Here is a 21,877-nt window from a genome sequence, read left to right on the forward strand (position 1 = left end):
GGGGGAAATGTGATGTTCCTGTATTACTGTATATATGGTAAGTGCTGTTTGTATAGAAGATACATGGTAAGTGGAATGAAAGAGGAGGGGGGAGTAAATGAGCAGTAGAATGCTGGATGATTGGCTGAGTGTTTGGATGGCTGAGAGTATAAATGGAAGGATGACAGTTGAATCTGGGTGGACGTGAGTGGGTTGTTTTGGTGGAGTTGGGAGGTGGGTGTGAGTTGGTGTATGTCAGGAGAGTGTGGAGAAAGAGGGAGGTGGAGTTCGGATTAGTAATAAGTCAAATATCACAGTAATAGATGAAACCATAAGCTTGTAGATCATTATCAAAGGTATCTTGTTATTAATGTTATTTAATAAATACTATTTTGGTTTACCGAAGGCCTGATCCTTGGCTGGGGTTTCACAGACCAGAAGGGAGGGTAAGGTAATAACCAAGGCTGAAGGGAAACAGTAACAAATGGTGGCAGCGGTGAAGAGGAGAAGATAACATTATATGTATCCAGAGCAACCCCGAGTTATGAGTTATCTGCATTGATACAAGGGGGTTGGGAACAGCATAGGCACGCAGTCACGAATGTAACCGGATAGAGAGACTCAGGCAAGGTCTCTGGGAACATTGGTTGTAGAACGTGACTGGTGGTGCTGCCTAGCAGGGGGATCTATTGAGATCTGTGCTAGAGCGGAGAGAGAAACCATAAAAAAGGACAGTCCAGACTGGTGGAGTCCCTGGTGGTGCCTAGTGAAAGGCAGTAGCCACGAGCAGGTAGGAACCTGACAGGGAGAGCCAGGGAAGGGCATCACAAGGTCTTTTTGGAGCTCTTCGCAATCCCTTTTTGTTTTAACAACCCTGAACAATTTAGTATTGTTGGCCACTTCAAACTTGGCCACTTCACTGCTCACTCCTAATTCTATGTCATTAATGAACAAGTTGAAAAGTACAGGTCCCAATACCGATCCTTGAGGGACTCCACTTTCTACAGCCCTCCATTGGGAGAACTGTCCCATGCATAAAGTCCCTTTGCCCCCCTAAGATAGAAGCCCCAAATGTTATAGCCTTCTCTCATAGGGGAGTTGCTCCAACCCAGTGATTATATGTGCAGAGACTTGCACAGACAATGTTAGCATTAACGCAAACTCCTTCCTGTTTCTATTGACAGGCTTTGCAAACGTGATGCCCTCCAGATTCTTTGCTTCACAAGCAATGGGCAATTATTTTAGGTGACAACTCCCATATGACGCTGGGGACTGATAAGAGATGCCACCCAGAAGATCTGAAGGGCACCAGGTTGGTGAAGGATGGACTAGTCAGAAGCAAATTGGATTTTGTTTCCATATTTCATATGCAGGAGCTGCAACAGTTGGGAAAGTTGTTTGTATAGCTATGTGGTCTGAGGATCCATGCTAAGGATAGACATTGCTGATTGCAAAGGTTAGGGACCCGCCTCTATGTATTTCAGGTTAGGGGAAATTGTATAAAATTACTATACTTTATTATTTATTTATTAAATTTTTATCCCACTCTTCCTCCCAGAAGGAGTTTGATTGTTAAAAAAAAACCTCTAAGCAATTTACAAAAGACATAAATCAATAAAATAGTTAAAAACAAGTAATTAAAAACATTTTAAAACATCAATAGACTAAAAAGAGTAAAACACATCAACATCTTCTTGTTGTTATTGTTATATCCTGTCCTTCCTCCCAAAGGGAGCCCACGGCAGCAAACAACACGGATGAAACATTAAAAACATTTTTTAAAAAAAATCTTAACATCTTATTTAGGGATGAGAACGGTGTTTGTGTGCGTGAGAGAGGGAGCTCTTCACCCGCTGGATTTCTACCTGCTCCCTGACTCATAACGGCACAAAAGACGGAAGGCCAGTCCCGAAAGTCCCTCCGCAGGAAACGAGCGTGGCCTTGGGTGTCGGTTTCTCTTGACACTCCTCCCCCCCGCCCTGATGTCACGCTCCCCTCCCCCTCCCGGGACAGGGCATAAATACAGGTGCGCTCACCTGGCGCGCAGGTACGTGCGAGGCAGCGCCCCGGCCGGTCCTTGCGCTTCGAGTCTTTGCGCGCTCTCGCTCTCCCGCGCCCCGCGCCATGGCCAACTCGGGCTTGCAGCTGCTGGGCTTCGCGCTGGCCCTGTTGGGCTGGATCGCCATCCTGGTGGCCACCATCTTGCCCCAGTGGCAAATGTCCGCCTACACGAGCGGGAACATCATCACCGCCGTGGCCATCTACAAGGGCCTCTGGATGGAGTGCGCCTGGCAGAGCACCGGGCAGATCCAGTGCAAAGTCTACGACTCCGTCCTCAACCTGGCCTGTGAGTGGGGGGGCCGGGGCCGGGACCGGGGCGGGCGTATTTTTTAAAACACAAAGTAAATAGAGGAGGATGTTGTTCTGGGGTTCAGGAGAAAGAGGGGGTCACGGTAAGGAACTGGGCTGAAAGGTAACAAATATTTTGGGGGGGGGCTGATTGTGTTTGCGGGCAGAGAGATTTGGGAGAAGATGAGGGAGAAGCCCGGGTGATGTTTTTGATGGGGGGGGGGTCAGAAAAAGAATGGCTTGGGGGGGGCGATGAAAAGAGAAGTTTGTAAAATCCCACCGTGGGGAGAGGTGTTTCTTGGGGGGATAAAGTGGTGGGGCTTGGAGCAAGGAGGGGGTGACGGTGGTGGGATGTGGGGGGCAGTGAAGGGAGAGGTTCTGGGGAATGTGGGGGGTTGGGGTCAAGGGCAGAGCAAGGCCAAGGCTGGGGTGGGCGATGGGGCGCCTGCCGAAGGGAAGCGCACAGTTGTGGGCAGGAGAGTGGGTGGGCATCTGGGTCAGAGGAGGAGGAAGGTGGGTGTGTTTGGCCTGTGGCAGAATAGGGGGAAGCTTGCAATGGGGGGGGCAGCCCCCAGGCCGAGAAGAGAAACTTGGAGGGCAGGGAGAATGCAGCAGGAGTCAAGTAGGGTTGGGGTGATCCCTATCAGCAATTCCCCCCCCAAAATGCATTTTGCAGCCGGACCAAAACCTGAAGGAGTTTGGAACAGAAAAGTTGCATGGGGGGGAGGAGAGAGACGGGGAACAGAAGACGTCCATTTTCCTCTTGCAAAAGGCGGGTTTACCTGCCTGCATCTTATCCTTCTGCCCTTTGGCTACTGATTAACTCAAAGGGCTTCTACTGCATCCCACACTTGGCTTCACAGACAGGAGACAGCAGCCCTCATCCTACACACCCAGGAACTTCCCCCTCTACGCACACGCGCGGTGCGCACACACTAAATGCCTTGCCTGGAAAATCACTTCCTTTCTGCTAGAGATATGAAGTGGGGTGCAAGTGGGGAAAGAGCAGGCCACCGCGAACTCTTGCGAGACCCATTTTGGGTCCTTTTCACATCTGCCTTTTCAAATGTCCTCCGGTTCCAACTAAAACAAACTATTTCCCTTTATGCACCTTGCAGTCCTCTGCCTCCCCCCACCCCACTCCACCAGAAATGCAAACCTTTTGACATAGGCAGGCCTATAAGAATATTGGGGTGGAGTAGTTTTTTGTATCTATAAATTGCTGTTTTTATGATGTTAGATTGATTGATGAATATGCTGTTTTATATTGCATTTTAAAATGTTATGTAAGTCGCGTAGAGTGTTCGTTTGGTCGAACAGATAGGCGACTAACAAATAAAATTTATTATTATTATTATTATTATTTGCTGGTCTTTACCGTGTGAGGCAAGTAGCAAGATTTGTGGTAGGAGGGGGAGAGAGCACCATGCTCTTTTGAACTAATATGGATAGTTTGGTGGTGATGCATCTGAATCAAGACTTTGAGGTGTGAAAGGAAATTTATTATTATTATTATTATTATTATTATTATTAGATTTATATCCCGCCCTTCCTCCCAGCAGGAGCCTAGGGCAGCAAACAAAAGCACTAAAAACATTAAAACATCATAAAAACAAGCTTTAAAACACATTAAAACAAAACATCTTCAAAAACATTACTTAAAAAAAGTATCAAAACGTCTTCTAAGATTAAAAACATTTTTAAAAAGAAAGTTTAAGAACATATTAAAAAGCAATTCCAACACAGATGCAGACTGTGTGTTTATTTCATATATTTATTTCAGATTGAGACTTCAGTGTTTTAAGAATCCCATGGATGCCTCATCTTCTGAAAGGCCTTTTCTATAATCCTGGCTCTATGTGGGTTTAGTTGTGGTTGACCAGTAAGAGAAGTTTTTCACAGTTTCTCAAGTTTTCTTCACACATGCCCAGAGGCCGCCTCTTTTCCCCTTCATGAATTCTCATGTACATTCAAAATAGTTCTTGGGAAGACTCAGCTCTGATTCAAATTAAGAGCTGTTGCTGCTCTTGATAAAACAGGGGGTTTAAAAAGGAAGGGGAAACCCCTGGAACTTGAATTTGTGTTTAAAAATTTTGCAGTGTGTAGAAAAAAACAAAACAGTTAGGAACACCCAGAAGGCAAGTTTTGCCTTCCCATTGAAGAAAAAAAGCATGATTTTATAGGATTCTTTGTTTTCCCGCTCATAGCAAAATCCTTCTGTCTTTCCCTCAAACAGGCATTAGTGCATCTCCCCAGCTGTTCTAAGGAAGGGATGGATTTTCAGCCACACCTGATCTACGACTCTGTTAAGTCCGTTGGACTTTAAGTTGTCTTAAATTGGGATTTGTGACTATTGTGGGAGGACAGGAAAAAGGGAGGCTTTAAAAAATCCTTTGTTGTTAAATCTCTGTTTAGACAACTTGGCCACAAAGATCACACTGCCCCTCCTTCTCTAAACAGAAAGAGGGTGGAGAGCCAAGGCTTCCATCCACAGAATCCACACATCTTGTTTTTTAAACTGGGGAGGTCTTGGGAACATCAGCTCTAAATTAGCCTTTCTTCCTTCCTTCCGTGTCCCCTCTTTCTTGCAGATCTGTCGCTTTCACTTCTTCCACTTTTTAAAAAATCAGCCCACAAAACTCCCATCTACTCATTCCTCCTTTTTGTAGAATGTCTCTTCCTGAAACCTCCTGGGCCGGTTGGGTCAGTTCTCTGGGCCTTTTCTCTCTCTCCTTCCCCTCCTGCCTTGAGCCACACCTTCAGGCAAAGCATGACAAAGGACCTCTGCTTTTGAATTTCCCCCAGATTTGTCACCAGCTGCTACCTCCGGGCCCTCCCAGGTGTACTCTTTCTAGAGAGGTAGAGCAGGAAGAGAGGAGGATGAAGAGGAAATGGGATACCTATTGTATCCATGGCGGCCTTGCAGAGTTTAGGAACATCAGGAGAGTCTTGCAGCAGTAGCAGCAGGATCAGGCCAACAGGGGCCCATCCAGTCCAGCATATCCTGTTCTCGCAGTGGCCCACCAGATGCCCCAAAGGGAAGCCGGGAAGCAGGATCTGAATTCAAGAGGAGCTTTCCCCATTTGTGACATCCCCCCAGCAGCTGGCATTCAGGGGACATACTGCTTCCTACAGTGGAGGTGGAAGGTAGCCCCTGAGGCTAGTAGCCATTGATAGCTTCATCCAAGTTGGTGGCCAGCACTGCTTCTTGTGGGAGCAAATTCCATAGTTTTAACTATAGGCCACGTGAAGAAGTACTTCCTGAATCTCCCAACATTCAGTTTCACAATGCGTCCGCAAGTATTATGCAAGAGGGAGAAAAACTTTTATCTACTTTCTTCACTGGTTTTGATAGGCAAAACCAGATAGGTCTCTGACCTCAAGGCGCTTACCATTTAAAACAGTCTATGGGCCAGTTATGACCGGGGAGACCAGGGTTCGAATCCCCACACAGCCATGAAGCTCACTGGGTGACCTTGGGCCAGTCACTGCCTCTCAGCCCCAGAGGGAGGCAATGGTAAACCACCTCTGAATACTGCTTACCATGAAAATCCTATTCATAGGGTCACCATAAGTCGGAATCAACTTGAAGGCAGTCTATTTCCATTTGAGAGCCAGTGTGGTGCAGTGGTTAGACTCCCAACCTTTTGGTCCCCAGATGTTGCTGGACTACAACTCCCATCAGCCCCAGCCAGCATGGCCAATGGCCAGGAATTAATTTTAGTCCAACAACATCTGGGGACCCAAAGGTTGGGAAAGACTGGTAGAGTGTTGGGATCAACTTGAAGGCAGTCCATTTCCATTTTCATGGGCTAACAGCCTCCCTGGGCTCCTGCTGAGAAGAAGGGTGGGATATAAATCAAATAATAAATAAATAAATAAATAAAAGTAGAGGGAGAAGGGGCCCAAATGCCCTATGGAAGTTAGAGCAAGAGTTTCAGGCCCAGGGTGCTGGGGAGGTAAACAGAAACTTAGCTGATAAAACACAGAATGAATCTGACATAAATGGACTACAGCCGAGAAGCCTCCTGAGAGAGGCATGGGGGGGGGAGACTCTTGGGTTACAAGATGCGATGGCAGAGTAGACATGGTAAGGGATGGGGACGGAGAGCAGGGGGTTGAGGAAGAGGAGGAGCAATACCTACTTGCTGAAGGTGGTGTTGAAATGTTCTATCAATGGGAGCCAAATGTGCCCAAATCACGTATCTTTGCCTCTGCATTCTGAAGATGCTGGCCTCCCTTGTTCATCACCCTGTTATCCCCGTAACCACAACCTGTTTGGGATTAAAATGCTTTCCGCAGGTGCTTAATCTGTTTACTTTTAAAGAGAGATTAGGGAGGGGGTCCCTCAAGCTTCCTTGGGAATGGCGTCCCCCCCCCTCTGTCTGTGCAACGTGCCCTTCCTCCCGGATCCAGAAGGGGCTGGCTGGGACGTCTCTGGCGAGGAAGGCAGCTCCTCTGAATGTTCTTGGAAGCCCTCTGTTGCTCTCCTTCAGGGCTCAGTCCTGGCGTGGGAGCCTGTCCTGGCTCAAAGTGGTTTCCAGATCAGAGTCAAGATTGCGCCCCAGCACCAATTCTGTCCTGCTCACAAGAGCTGAGCTTTCCCGCTGTCCCCCCTCAAAAAAGTTATGTCTAATTCCTTTCTAGTTTGGGGCACAGAACCCAAAGAAAAAACCTTTGAGGTCTCTTCCATATTGGTTTATTGTTTTGGACTCCAATTCTCAGCACTCTCTGTGCGCCTCTCAGCCCCAGTGTCCGGTGGCTGTGTTGGCTGAGGCTGATGGGAGTTGTAGTCCCAAACAGCTGAAGGGCCCCAGGTTGGGAGAGGCTGATGTAGGAGTTCTTGCAAATGGATGAATGGGAGTGTAGCTTCTTGCCCAGCCCCGTTCAGCTGTTTTGACTTCTTGTCTGTTTCTCTTTGACTACTTTTATTCTTTCTAAGTTTGTCACCTAGGGTGGCGCCTCCTTCGCTTTGCAAGTGTGTGGGAGTTGGGAGAATAGTTGAAGCTAGAAACGCAAAACACCTTCCCCTTCTTTTCTTGCATGCCCAGCGACGTGAACGCTGAGGTTTTGACTTTTCCCAATTTGGAGGGATAACGTATCTTCGCTTTTTTGCCCAGTTATGGCTGGGAGACTGGAGACTGGGTGTTTGGGCTCTGTAGGGCAGGGTTGGGGAACCTGGGGCCCTCCCGATGTTGCTGGACTCCAACTCCCATCAGCCCCAGCCAGTGGGTCAGGGATGATGGGATTTGTAGTTTATCAACATCTCCAACCCTGTCCTAGGGAATGAGAGGTTGGTGGTTGCAGACCAGGATTCTAGAGTCCCCTAGAAGGGGAGTGACATCCACAAGTTTAAGCAGGAAAGACTGGCTGCTGAGGATCTCTCATGGGGGTGTTCAGTGGTTGGAGCAGAATAAATTTTATTTATTTTATTATTTATTCATTATTTGATTTATATCCTGCCCTTCCTCCCAGCAGGAGCCCAGGGCGGCAAACAAAAGCACTAAAAACACTTTAAAATGTCATAAAAACAGACTGTAAAATACATTAAAACAAAACAACTTTAAAAACATTTTTTTAAAAAGCTTTGAAGAAAAAAGGTTGAAAAACATTTTTTTTTTAAAAAGGTTGAAAAACATATTAAAAAGCAGTTCCAACACAGAAGCAGACTGGGATAAGGTCTCAGTTTAAAAGGCTTGTTGAAAGAGGAGCAGGACTCGTGGAAATTTGGGGAAGGCAGGTGAGCAGGTTAGTTTAGAGAGGGAGACTGGAAGCCACAATTCATTTAGTCAAGTTTCTTCCAACCTGGGGTCCTCCAGACGTTTCGGACTACAACTCCCATCAGCTCCAGCCAGCACGGCCAGTGAGTCAGGGGTGGTGGGAATTGTGGTCCGACACCAGGTTGACTTAGTCCCTGGGAACTGGCCCTTCCACGACCAGGACCAGCTCCTCTGCCTTCTCACCCCATGTTCCTGAGTAGCGCTTACCTCTGTTTATAAAAGCAAAGCTCGATGCCAAGGGTGCTCCATATCTTATCATGCTTCATTGTTTGAGAAAACAAACTGGCTTTGCTCATGGCATAAGCGCAACCACAGGGGTCACGGGGAGAAGTTTTGAGGGAGAGAGAAAGCTGCTTTTTCATCTCCCAGGCAGAGGGCTAATCTTTGTACCCATTTCACAGTCCCCTTTGGATACGGCAGAGGACTTTGACGGGATACCTGGAGTCTTCGGAAAGGAGGCCTGTTAACTAAATCAGGAGAAGGGAGGGAGAGAGAACTTCCTGGCTGATCAGTGAGAAAGAGGGAATGTAAAAAAGAGGGGGAAAACAGATTCTGGGGTCTTGTGCAGGTTGAGTGAGCAGATAGCTGAAATTGGAAATATAGGGACCTGGGTGCAGAATAGTCTTTAGTTTGCTTGAGGGATAAAGGCCTACAGCTGGAACGCCTGGGTTTCTTGGGAAGGTGGAATGGACTCCCCCACAAAAACGCTTTAGCTGCTAGATCCAGATTCCCCTCCCTTCACTGAACTCTGTCTACCCACATTGGTTTCAGTGAAACTTTGTTCAGCCGTTGGTTGGTTGGCTCTTTGGTGGTGTCAGATGTGCCTGGGTGCACTTGCGTGCGCACCTGTCCTAAGAGAGGGGTGATGTCACCTCCCCTCCCTGTCTGTAGGGACAGAGAGAGAGAGAGAGAGAGAGAGAGGAAAGGGTGGGGCAAGGCTGAGTTGAATACCAATCAGTCTCTGCATCAGCTTTGCTTTGGAAGTGGGAGTCAGAAAATGCCTGTCTCTGAACACTTGAGATCTCAAAGTCTCCTGTCCCCTCCCCACCCTCACGGAAGGACAAAATGGTTGATATCTTTTTTTCTATTATTATTTACAATGTAGTGTTGGAGGAGAGCTTTGCACAGACCATGGATTGCAAAAAAGACAAATAACTGGGTGTTAGAACAAATTAAACCAGAACTGTCACTAGAAGCTAAAATGATGAAACTGAGGTTGTCATACTTTGGACACATAATGAGAAGACCTGATTCACTAGAAGAGACAGTAATGCTGGGAAAAACAGCAGGGAGTAGAAAAAGAGGAAGGCCAAACAAGAGATGGATTGATTCCATAAAGGAAGCCACAGACCTGAACTTACAAGATCTGAACAGGGTGGTTCATGACAGATGCTCTTGGAGGTCACTGATTCATAGGGTCGCCATAAGTCTAAATCGACTTGAAGGCACATAACAACAACAAATTATTATTTTCAGAGGTGAGTTTTCAGTCCCAGCCATTGCTTGTGTGGGATGGAGAGTTCACCATTGGCCTCATAATTTCCACAGAGTATTTTCAGTGCATGCAAACCTCTCACAATTCTTAGCTGTAACCATTCTGCAACCTTGTGCCCTCTGCATGTCAGCTTGGGGCTGACGGGCATGATAGTTGAAATCAATCATTGGGATGGTACCAGGTTGGGGAAGGCTTGTGAGGCTGTTTATAAATGCAAGCTATTATCAAATATTAGAAGGGATGTTATTATATTGTTGTCGTGCTATGGTTGACTTCAAGGTGGAAGGTTGTGTGCATTTCCCGACTCTTGCAGACAGGTTTGGTGAAAGATTTGAACCCAGGGCTGAACCCTGCAAATTCAAGGAGTACAGTACCCCTGAACGTGCACAAAATTAGCTTTAAAGGAACATTTTAATTTAAGCTTGGTAGACACGAGCGCACATCAGCCGCGCTACTCTACCACCCTTACCTTCTCTTCCTATAGGGCCAAAGATATGGGCCCCCAAAACCAAAGAACTGAGATGGAGTCAGGGATGCACGTGTACTATTAAATGCAGAACATCCATGGGGTGGGTAACCTCTGACCCAGGGCACCCTCTGTGCACCCTCCTAGAGAGTCTTTGCCAGGCTCGAATGTGTCCAAACTCTGATTGCCTCTGGCTTGTCTGAACGGAGGGGGCTGTGTGAATGTGTTGAAACTAGTGTGCTGTACAAAGATATAATTTACATTCATTGCTACCCCCACTTTGGCTCTGGCCCTGCCTACCCTGTCTTGTGGCCCTCAGAAGCTTGCTCAGAAAGGAGAACAGCCCTTGGACTTGGTATATCCTATGGATTTACACGCGCTTTCCCCTCATCCTTTTTTTTGCTGCATTTGCTCACAGGAAATAACTTTTGCAGGAGGCTGCTGGCCCCAAGAGGTAGCTGCCTCACTTTCCTTAATGGTAGTGCCAGCCCTGTCTTTGACCCAGTTGAAAAGAACGTACCACAGACCCTTGGTGGGGTGGTTTCTTAGACTCCATTTCTTTTCTACCAAAAACAATGCAGAAACAGCTGCTTGGCCTTACCTTAATTATTATTTCACTCAATATTTATTTCGAAATATATTCTGTAGTACAAAAAAGGAGAGATGTCTGCTTCTAACCTGAAATGCAAAGAAAAGCTGTTTGATACTTGGATTTGTAAGTTAATACTTTTCAAATTAAAAAGAGACAATGTTTAGCGTTCCACAATAGTGTCGTAACAGTGATAGTGACCTGCTGCAAATAATCCCATAGATTTTTGTGGGGCAGGGAAGCAGAGCAGGCAGTTATAGTTGAGGCTTCTTCACTTGAGATGCATCACCCCACTGATTTGCAAAACAGGGCAGGAGTTTTGGCCAGGTGAAAGAGCGCTGTGGGGTGGGCCGCCAGAGCCCTCAATCGCTATCTGGAGCTCCCACCGTGAACTCTGGAGTCCTGCCCCCCAGGATTCTTTACTGTTTACATGCAAGACCCACCCTCTTCCCAGAGTCTTTATCTCCCAGATGTCACTCAAGTAGACCCCCTCCCCACCACATACAAAGAACCCAGGAGTACTGACTGCCAACTCTAATACTAGGAATGTCCGTTCACTGAGTCCATAAAGAGTCAAGCAAGGTGTGGTTTTATAGGTCTTGTTAGCAAACGGCTCATTTAGACTTTGTATCCCTTTTACCTGGCCGGGTTGCACCTTGGCAAGAAGCCAAAAGTGGAAATGGAACACTGGTGTCACTCGAGAGCAGCCTTTCCCTAATCTGGTGCCCTCCAGCAGCCATGCTGGCTGGGGCTGTTGGAAGGCGAGGTCCAAAACAGATGGAAGGCATCAGGTTAGGGAAGGCCCCTCTAGATTCCCTCCCCCCCAGAGCTGCAGCTTCCCCATGCACAACCCCCAAGAGCATTGCCTCCTGTTTAACCCAGAATGAGGGTTCATGCTTCTTTCAACCCCTAACACAATCTCTTCGTTCCGAGGAATCTCTAGGAACCCCGCCATCAACACCCTCCACGCCCCCAGTCAGGCATCCGTCTCTTGGCTTCGCAATACAGTCATTATGCTTCTGGGCAAAATTAAAGAGCAGAACGGCTTTCCAGCCCCAGGATGACTGGCGTGTGTGTCTGCACCGCGCAGCAAGCAGCCGTGGGAGTCACACTCTGAGCTGGTCCTGGGACACGAACCCAAAAGAGAAGGATGGGGAGTGACTTGCAGTGCTTTCTGAAATGGAGTTGTCTTTCAAGTGGTGCCAAGATGTTTAATTGGCTTTGTTTGATTGATTGGAACTTGGGGACCTCATATTTACCTGGACAAAAGATGGCTAATTGCTAATAAACTCTTGGGCTTCAAATGGCAGTAGGAACAGGGCAGGTGGTAATTTACCTTATCCATTGTAGGATCAGTTGAAAGCTTGTCGGAATGCATTGCTAGATTGGATCAAAGGTCCATTGCACCCGGTGCCCTCATTCAAACCCAGTGCCCTCCAGATGTTGCTGGACTCCAGCTCCCAGCAGCCCTAGTGGCAGAGCTAATGTCCAGGGGTGACAGGAGTTGTAGTACAGCAGCATCTGCAAACATTTTTGTTTCAGCAAGCTTTTCCAACTAGGTGGAGATCTCTGCTTTAGGTGTTAATACTGTATTGTTTTAAAACCTGTTTTTAGTTGTGTTTTTGTACTGTTTGTACAAAATAAAGTAACAGATGGCTAGCTCAATCTCCCCAGGAATAGATTGCCTTCTCTTTCATTTTCATAAGAAGAGGTGTGGTTTTGATATGGTGGGTGAACTGATTGTCATGCATTAACCTCTTCTACACCTTCGCTGTTTCCTTTACAGCTGGTGACATTCAAAAGTCAGTCTTTTTAAGTTGTGGGGTCTTTTTTAGTCTACACATTGGTCTGCATCCAGTTAGGTTTTACTTAATAAGGCCCACTGAAAGTTTAAAAAGTGTGTGTAGGTGTACACAGGTGCAATTCTATTTCGGATTTTTATCATGTTATATTTTTCACACTTGCTCATATTTTAATTGTGATTTTATTTGTTGTACACCGCCCTGAGAGCTTTCTGCTATAGGGCGGTCTAGAAATGTAATTAAATAAATAAATAAATATATAAAAAAATTAATGGGCCTAAGTTAGTCATGTCCATTAATTTCAATGGGTCTTCTCTGACAATGATGAACACTGGATATAATCCATTCATATTATAAAATATTATTTGTTCACCAGTGCTTAAATGAGAGGGGAAAAGTGTTTTATCACAAATTAAATCAATTACTTTAAAAAGCAAGCCGGGTTTCTCCACCAGAAAAATAACCCAGAGACCCTTTGTCCAGGCTAAAGGGAAACAGTAAATTGTAGGCTTGCAGCCAGTGTGGTATAGTGGTTAAGGTGTTGGACTATGACCTGGGAGACCAGGGTTCGAATCCCCACACAGCCATGAAGCTCACTGGATGACCTTGGGCCAGTCACTGCCTCTCAGCCTCAGAGGGAGGCAATGGAAAACCTCTTCTGAATACTGCTTATCATGAAAACCCTATTTGTAGGATCTCCATAAGTTGCAATTGCCTTGAAGGCAGTCCATTGCCTTTTTTTTTTTCAGCAGAGGGGTGAGAGGCAGGACTCCTGGGTTCTCTGGAAAAGGAAGGCAAAGTCTGGCATGTTAAAGCAGGAAGGATCATGAGCCAGAATTTTTGGGTTATCTGAAGAAAAGTCAGGAGGCAAGTGTGCTTAAGATGCCAGGACTCCTGGGTCCCGGAAGCAGGACTTCCATTGCCTTTGGGTGTTCTGACTCTTCCTGCTCTGTCTTCCCAGCCTCCCTGCAAGCCACGCGGGCGCTGATGGTGGTCTCCATTGTGCTGGGGGTGATCGCCATGGGCGTTGCAACCATGGGGATGAAGTGCACCCATTGCGGAGGTGATGACAAAGTCAAGAAGGCTCGTATTGCCATGACGGGAGGCATCATCTTTCTGCTTTCAGGTGAGTTGGCCAAGAAAGGCCCACCTTTTGTTCTGCAGCTGGCCTAGGGCAAAGGGCCCCCCTGTAGTCGAAATATAAATCAAATGAAATAATGAATGAATAATAGTCCAGCATCATGTTCTCTCAGTGACCAATCGGGTGCCCCAGTGGGAAGCCTGCAGGAAGGACCTGAGTGCAACAGCGACTCTCCCAGTTCATAGACTCATAGAATAGTAGAGTTGGAAGGGGCCTATAAGACCATCAAGTCCAACCCCCTCCTCAGTGCAGTTGCTCCCCAGCAGTTGATAACTCAGCATCCTAAACAGAGGAGGGAGAACATAGCCATCTTGGCTAGTAGCCATTGATGGCCGGATCCTCCACGACTTTGTCTAATCCTCTTTTTTCAAGTCATCCAAGGTGGCAGCCATCACCACCTCCCATGGGAGTGAATTCCATCGTTTAACTCTGCGCTGCGTGACGAAGTCCTTTGTTCTGTCTGTTCTGAATCTTCCAATGTTCAGTGTCATTGGATGGCCCCACTGGGTCCCAGTGTTATGAGGGAGGGAGAAAAAAATCCAACCTCTTCCTTCACACCATAAATAATTATATACATCTCAATCACATCTCCTGTTACCAGTTTTTAACCAAAAAGCCCCAAATGCTGCAGCCTTTCCTCACAGGGGAATTGCTGTATCCCCTTGATAATTCTAATTGCCCTTTTCTGAAAGTTTTTCAGCTCTACAATACCCGTTTTGAGGTTCAGCACCCAAAGCTAGACACCATTCCAGATCCTGCAGGGTGGTTTTCCAACTTTGGGATGTTCTCTGTTCCTTTGGAGTGTCATCTCTGAGTCTAGCAGTCCAGCTTTGGGTAGGGTGGGTATAGTGCCTTGGGGAAAAAGTTGTGACCTTAGCAAACACGCCCTTATCCCTTTAGTTCTCATTCCCAATTGGAGCCAATCTACCATTAACTGTGTTTGCCTCCATGCTTCCCTCCTTTCCCTGCTGTCCAATTTAAACTGTAAGCTCCTAGGAGGCTGGCCCCTGTCTGTGTTGCCTTATAGCGGCATGGTATGTATATAAAAAATACAATCTATAATAATATCCAAATTAGGGATGGAGGGACCTGTTAATTTTGGTTCTCTCAGTTTCTCAATTTTCTAATCTTAAATTCAGCTCTCCACATTTCTGGAGCAATTTGCAGATTTCTCAAAAAAAATTCTGATGAAAATTCAACACTTTAGTGGGAATGTCTCTTAATAAACTCATTTTTGTATGCAGTTCTGACTAATGGGCACAATTTTGTGAGCAGTTTTCCCTAATTTAATGCATTTTTGTAAACATTGTGTGGCTGGAGATCTGCATCGCAATATTCGGAGAAGTAAATGTCAAAGGATGGCTGTGTTTCCTTTCTCGTATCGTTTAAGAAACGGCGTATTTGATAGACTCTGCTTTAAATGCGAACTGAACAGAACGTCTCCCCAGCCCTAATCCAAATGGTGCTATTCTCCCCCTTCCTCAAGAGAGTGGCTACATGGCATGCATTGGGGGCTCTAAACAATTGTAGTTCAGGCCATTTTTTGTTTTGCGCTCTGCCCGCCAGGCTACTTAATTTCCCCATCTTAAGCAAATTGATTGTAGCAAGAGCTTTGGGTGGGCTGGAGCCCATTTTATGGGCTGCAACATTTCTTGTTTGGTTGCTCTTCAGAACCCATGCTATCATAAGAGCTTAAGAAGAGCCCGGTTGCTGGACCAGGCCAAAGGGGGGCCATCTAATCGAGCATCCTGTTCTCACAGTGGCCAATCAGATGCCCCAAAGGGAAGCCCGCAAGCAGGACCCAAGTGCAAGAGCACTCTCCTCTCCCGCAGTCTCTAGCAACTGGTATTCAGAAGCATACTGTCTCCAACAGGGGAGGGAAAACATTGCCATCAGGGCCGTAGCTCAGTGGTCAAGGATCTGCTTTGCATGCAGAAGAGACTCCTGCCTGAAACCCTGGAGAGCCGCTGCCGGTCAGTGTGGACCGATGCTCTGACTCTGCATAAGGCAGCTTCCTGTGTACCTGTGTGGGTAGCCATGGATATGCTCTGTGGATTTGTCTAATCCTCTTTTAAAGCCACCCATTTCTCTGCAGATTAACTAACTGCTTTAATGGTCCCTTTCAGTCTTGGCAAGCATCGTAAACCGCTGGGGAGATGCGGTTTGCACTACGGACCCTGCCCTAATGCCGTGGCTGGAGGCAGGAGAGGGCTTGTCTGGGGTTACAGAGCAACACGGGAAGATGCTCAGTACTGAGCCAGGCCATTGATCCGTCTAGTACAGTATTGTTTACACTCACTGGCATCAGCTCTTCAGGGTTTCAGGCAGGGGATTCTCTCTGTGCCCTCCCTGGAGATGCCATCAAGGCAGGGCCGGCTCCAAAGGGCGGCCAGGTGGGGCCCTGTCTGAGGGCCCTGCAGCCCACAGGGGCCCCTGAAGGGCCCCTCATTATGGTGTGGGAGTAGTGCTCCCCTTCTGCGGCAGGCTCCCTGCCGCGGATCACAGGGAGGGAGCTGCCTGCCCACACCCACTCACTAGCTCGCTCTCTGCCCCCTCCCGCTTCCCCCACTCGCTCACTGGCCCTTCCCCCACCCACTAACCCTCCCCCGCCTGCTCACTCACCTGTCCCCCCGCTGTCCTGTCCCCCCGCCCGCTCACTCACCCGCTCAACCTCCCGCTCCTCCATCCTCCTGGTAGGTAGGTAGGTGGGGCGTGTGTGGGTGCCAGGGCCCAGGACAGCCTGGTGCCCAAGGGCCCCAGCATGCCTGGGGCCAGCCCTGCATCAAGGGTTGAACCTGGGTCCTTTTGCATGCAAGAGCATATGCTCATTATCCCCAGCTACGGGATGGGCATTGGCCTGGTGAAATACTGTATATATTTGAGCTCCTGTTCTTGCCATTTCCACGGGGAAGCATCTCTTGAACAGAGGCAGCAAACTGGGTTGGCGGAATGGAGGAGGGGCTGTTTATTTGGCAGTACTGAAACAGCGATGTTGTGATACAACAAGAGGGCATCCCTTGGCCATCTCAGGGGGCGATGGCTGCATGTAATAATAGGAATGGAGTTGCCATAGCGGCACTGCCTGTTTGGAAGAAGCTGCAGAACGGAAATAAATCTTTTCTAGGAAGAGGCACTCAAGATGGAATATGAAGAGCTGGTTGTTGGGTTTAGTTGGCTCACGTGCTAGTGATGTTTTTGACTACTTTCTTGAGAATGGGGCTGGTTTTATATTGTTTAATTGCCTATGATTTAATCTTTTCAGGTATGTTTCTAACTGGTTTGCAAGTCACCTAGAGACTGCCCTGTGTAAGGCAACTAATAAATCGAATAAATAATATTTCCAAAGGGGTCAGTTAGAAGACAGACAGCTTTAACATGTTGAAAATCACGTGTGGTTTTTACTGCATACATATGTTTTTAAATTGCTGTGTTTATTTACGTTTTGATAACATTTTATATCAACTTGTTTTTAACGTTTACTTTTATCTGTATTTTTAAGGAATATGTGGTACTTTCTAACTGCTTGGTTTTTCTCTTGAGTAAGCAGCATCTAAATTTTGTGAAATAAATAAAAAATAAATAAATTTGAAGGATGCAGTGAGAAGGGTTTGCAGGTGGCAAGACAGGCAAGGAATGCTTGAACACAGAGTTATATTTTCATAAATCTACAGGTGGTGGATTTTACATTTTACTTTTGGCTTTGCAAAGCCAAAGTGATAATCACTTGTTGGGGATTCTGAATGTTTAGGATTAAAACTCCCCCCCCCCCGTGCATTGCCCCAATTCAGTGATTCATGCTTGATCTCAGTTGATCTTGGGATTCTAATAAATAGAAAGTAGATCTTGCAACCCTCAAGTCTCTCCCCTGCTCCAGTCTACATTGTCTGGAAACTGATTTGAAACTTGAACTAGTGCTTGGAATGAACTAGTTCAGTTTAACAAAGTTCACTGAATCTTTGAATTTCGCTTTAAAGTAGTTCCCATAATTGTCGGGTGAACCAAACATAAATTAAGTTTGTTTCAGGATAAAACGTGGAATGCTTGTAATACTCTGAGTGCTGAGGCGGGAAATGGCCAAAGATCATTTGGATGATCTTGAACCAAGCTGTGAACTGAACGTGAAGCGAATGACTTCGTTTTGTAAAGGGACAAACATAAACAGGACTTAGCCCCCTTTTGGACTTGAAGTGGTTACTTTTTAAAATGAACTCTCCGAGCTCTGTTTATGGAAAAAAGAAAAAAGCCCAAATGGACTGTAATATATTTTCTCTCTCTCTTCCCCACCCCCAATTTCAGGGTTATCAGCCCTCATTGCTTGCTCGTGGATCGGACACCAGACTGTGAGAGATTTCTACGACTCCATGGTGGCCGTAAATATGAAGTGAGTTTTCCTTGTGAAGTGGGGCAGGGATGCTACACTCTGGGAGTGGAAGAGAAATGAAGTGGGTGACCACCTCCATTGCTTGTGGGCCACAGAACCCCACAACCTCTGCATGAAAGGGGAGTGTGTTGGCCACTGTGAAGAGTATTCTAACATGCTTCCTTGGCCTTTCCTGCTGATTGGAGCCAATCAGAGTGAAAGGAAGTGAGTTGGCCACTGGGAAGACTCTTCTCAGTAGGTAACAAACTCCGCTTTCATGCTGATTGGCTCCTAGGGACATCTGTTGTTGCGGGAGAGGTTGCACGTGGGAAGAACTGAGGAGTATGGAGATAACGGAGAGTGAGCGAGGGGGCGTGGCTGTGAGGGGATGTGGCATGACTATCATGAAGGGACCCTGCACTTCTGAATTTGTAACTACACGACTAGTTAAAACCCACACTTCGAATTAGGTCTGGAAATGGATTTAGGAGCCAATGAAAGTGAAAAGGTACACTCTTTCATCGCCCAATCCTGGTTAAAACTCTGCCTGCCGTATTTATTTATTACGTTTATATCCCTCCAAGGAGGAGGTGGCATGCATGCTTCTTCCGTTCCCCATTTTACCCCCACAACAGTGTGAAGTAGGTTAGGTTGAGAGTCGGTGACCGGCCCAAGGTCAGCCAGTGAGCTTCGTGTGGTGGATTTGAACCCTAGTCTCCGAGGTCCTATGCCAGCACTCTTAACCACTGCACCACACTGGCTTCAGTCTGATATTCCTGGACAGTCTCCAAAGGCAGCCCCAGGTACAATGCATTGCAGTAATCTAGTCTTTCCCCTCTGCTGCCCTAGAGGCAGCTCCATAGGAAGCCAATGTAAGGGAACATGGGGCAAGGGCTGTGGCTCAGGGGGAGAGCACCTGCCTTGCATGCAGAAAGTCCCCGGTCCAATCCCCGGTGACGTACCCAGGTAGGGCTGGGAGAGACCTCTGCCTGAAACGCTGGACAGCCTCTGCCAGTCAGTGTAGGCAGCACTGAGCTGGATGGGCCGAGGGTCTGTCTCATATAGGTCGCTTCCTATGAACAGCAGAGGCTTCTGCATAGAGATTGTGCCAAGGCTTTATTCATATATTCACCGCCTAAACAGGCCTGGTTTAAGCCTCTTATTGTTCATCCGGCTTTCTCTTTCAGGTACGAATTTGGACCTGCCGTTTTCATTGGCTGGGCTGGCTCCGCACTGATGCTCTTGGGGGGCGGTCTTCTCTCTTGTTCGTGTCCAACCAAGACCGGATACAGTGGCCGCAACTATCCTCAAGGCAGACCCATCTCCAAGCCTCCCAGTAGCAAAGAATATGTCTAATATCCCGCTTGAAGCAGCTGAATTATAGTTCTGCCACTCATGCCTTTTCCATGTCTGGAATACCACTGAACTGCCCCCCTGCCCATCCTGGGGGGCGCGGGGGGCTGAACTCTTTGAAAGTACCTCAGCATCAAATCTTCAGCCCCGTCAGAGGCCTTTTAATTTTTTTTTAATTTCACACCAACTTTTTACTAGACAATTTTTTTTACTTTGTAATTTCTTTAGGGATATACTAGTGCAATTTGTTGCTAATGCATAGGTGTGTATATCCACAGAACAATCACTGGTGATTAATGCAGATGGTGTTTTAACACCCAGTACAACACTTTCTGTGCTTCCTCCCCGCCCCCCCTGCTTAATTTTCCATCCCATGCTCTTGGAGGTGGGGGGAACAGAAATAATTTGTGACGTGGTGTTCTCGCTTGAGGATCTCAATCCCACTCCCAAATTAATATAAATTTTAAAAAACAACTCAGGGACACATAGAGCTGTGACAGACCTAAAACCCAAAATCAAGTTCCCTGAAATGTGTATGCAAATCAATTCCCTGAATTGGAGAGTGTCTTTAGTGCATCATTTGCCAACTGATGTCCTCCAGGTGCGTTCAGTTACAGTTCCCATCAGTCTGTCATTTAACACCAGCAAGCGGAACCCAAACACCGACTTGTGTTTACATGGTTATCCGTTGTAGGTGTGTTTATTTTTGGGGTGTGTGTGAATGGAACCCCCTACTGGAGAATCCCAAACTACATCTGTAGCTCCCCATAAGCTCAGGGCATTAATTATGGGGTGAATGGACACACTAACTTGGATCCACTAATTCAGTGAGTCTACTCAGAGTATGACTTAGTTTAATACAATCCTATGTTTCATCCCGCCACTAAATTTTCCCAGTAAATGCTCATACCTTCACCCTTAAATCACGTGTTGAAAACTTCTCTGTACTCAGCAATGTTTGCTTGCTTAATAGATTTTAAACACTTTTTTAATTATTGCGTGGGGAAGGGGAGGTACAAAAATATTTCCAGTTTTGGTTAGGAAATGAGGTATTCCTAGATTAAAATGTTGCCTTATTTAAAGCACTATGACTCATCAGCGTTGTGTGCTATTTTGTTTTTATTAATTGTCTTTGTGTTGCTGGGAATTGATATTTTTTTGTACATAATAAAGACTGTTTTGGACAAAACCTGAACTTGGCTTGACTCCTCATTTGTGTGCAAAACTTAAGGAGAAAAAGGGCTTGATTTTCCCAAGGAGGTGGGACTTGAGCACTACCTGGGCATGGTGTTCTTTTGCCCTCCTACACACATACACGCTGGTCCCCATTCTCTGGTGTGAGTGTGTGGAAGTAGGTGGCTTGAAAAAGGCACTTTGACCCATGTGCTGAAATCTTTTCATTTTTCCTTAACTCAGGGAGTGAAGCACCTGTGGCCCTCCGTCTGTGGCCAGGACCAGCGGAAGTTGGCCCACTGGGGCGCATGGGCAGTGCCGTACCGACCTGAGCCTGTCCTCAGCCAGCCCCCACCTGTCTGTCTTGCAACCTGTCCAGGAGGCTGTGACATTCCTCTTCCTTGGTCTCAGGGTTGCCTCTTGTAGAACTCAGGAGGAGGAGGAAGATGGAGGCAAAACTAGAACTCCTTGGCTCCTCTACCTGCCGTGGGTTCTAGTTCCTGTTTGGGCTCACTGGCTGGTTTGCAGAAGGATGGGATACGGCAGGCTGGGGAAGGAGTTGGCTGGTAGGGTGGCCCTGTGGCCTACTTTACAGAGGACAGTCCTCTTATCTGAAGGTGTTCTCTCTGAGGGCTGTTCAGACCAAGCTTGGTTCAAAGGGAAGGGGTTTCCCAGCCACGGTTAGCAGCCCCTCATCAACAGATGGAGAAGGCACTCTGGTGACCTGGTACCTTCCTCGCTATGGTGAGATGCATGGTATCTATAAATTATTTATTTATTTGATTTATATCCCGCCCTTCCTCCCAGCAGGAGCCCAGGGAGGCAAACAGAAGCACTAAAAACACTTTAAAACATCATAAAAAGACCTTAAAATGCATTAAAACAAAACAACGTTAAAAACATTTTAAAAAAAGCTTTAAAAACATCTTTTTAAAAGGGTTAAAAACATTATTAAAAAAACATTAACAAGCAATTCTAACACAGATGCAGACTGGGATAGGTCTCAAAAGGCTTGTTGAAAGAGGAAAGTCTTCAAAAGGCACCGAAAAGATAGCCGAGATGGCACCTGCCTAATATTTAAGGGGAGGGAATTCCACAGGGTGGGTGCCGCCCCACTAAAGGTCCATTTCCTATGTTGTGTGGAACAGACTTCCTGATAAGATGGTATCTGCAGGAGGCCCTCACCTGTACAGCAGTGATCGACTGGGGATATAAGGGGTAAGACGGTCTTTCAGGTAACCTGGTCCTGACCTGTATAGGGCTTTGTACACCAAAACCAGAACCTTGAACTTTGGCCCAGTAGCAAATTATAGTAACTATTCCTAAATGTGCACCTATACATACAAAACCACGAGAAGAAGCTGGGCCCATCCTGTCCTCACAGAGGCCA

General features: G+C 46.8%; 1 protein-coding gene across 1 annotated transcript; it reads left to right on the forward strand.

The window, feature by feature from the left end:
* Positions 1 to 1,921: 1,921 nt before the first annotated feature.
* On the forward strand, positions 1,922 to 20,509 carry CLDN7 (claudin 7). Its single transcript, XM_061588486.1, has 4 exons — positions 1,922 to 2,326; positions 13,422 to 13,586; positions 17,898 to 17,982; positions 19,149 to 20,509. The coding sequence occupies exons 1-4, from the start codon at positions 2,104 to 2,106 to the stop codon at positions 19,315 to 19,317; spliced, it is 642 nt and encodes a 213-aa protein (XP_061444470.1). The 5' UTR covers positions 1,922 to 2,103; the 3' UTR covers positions 19,318 to 20,509.
* Positions 20,510 to 21,877: the final 1,368 nt, after the last annotated feature.

The sequence above is a fragment of the Rhineura floridana genome, chromosome 11 (genome assembly GCF_030035675.1).
Source record: "Rhineura floridana isolate rRhiFlo1 chromosome 11, rRhiFlo1.hap2, whole genome shotgun sequence".
Lineage (NCBI taxonomy): Eukaryota > Metazoa > Chordata > Lepidosauria > Squamata > Rhineuridae > Rhineura > Rhineura floridana.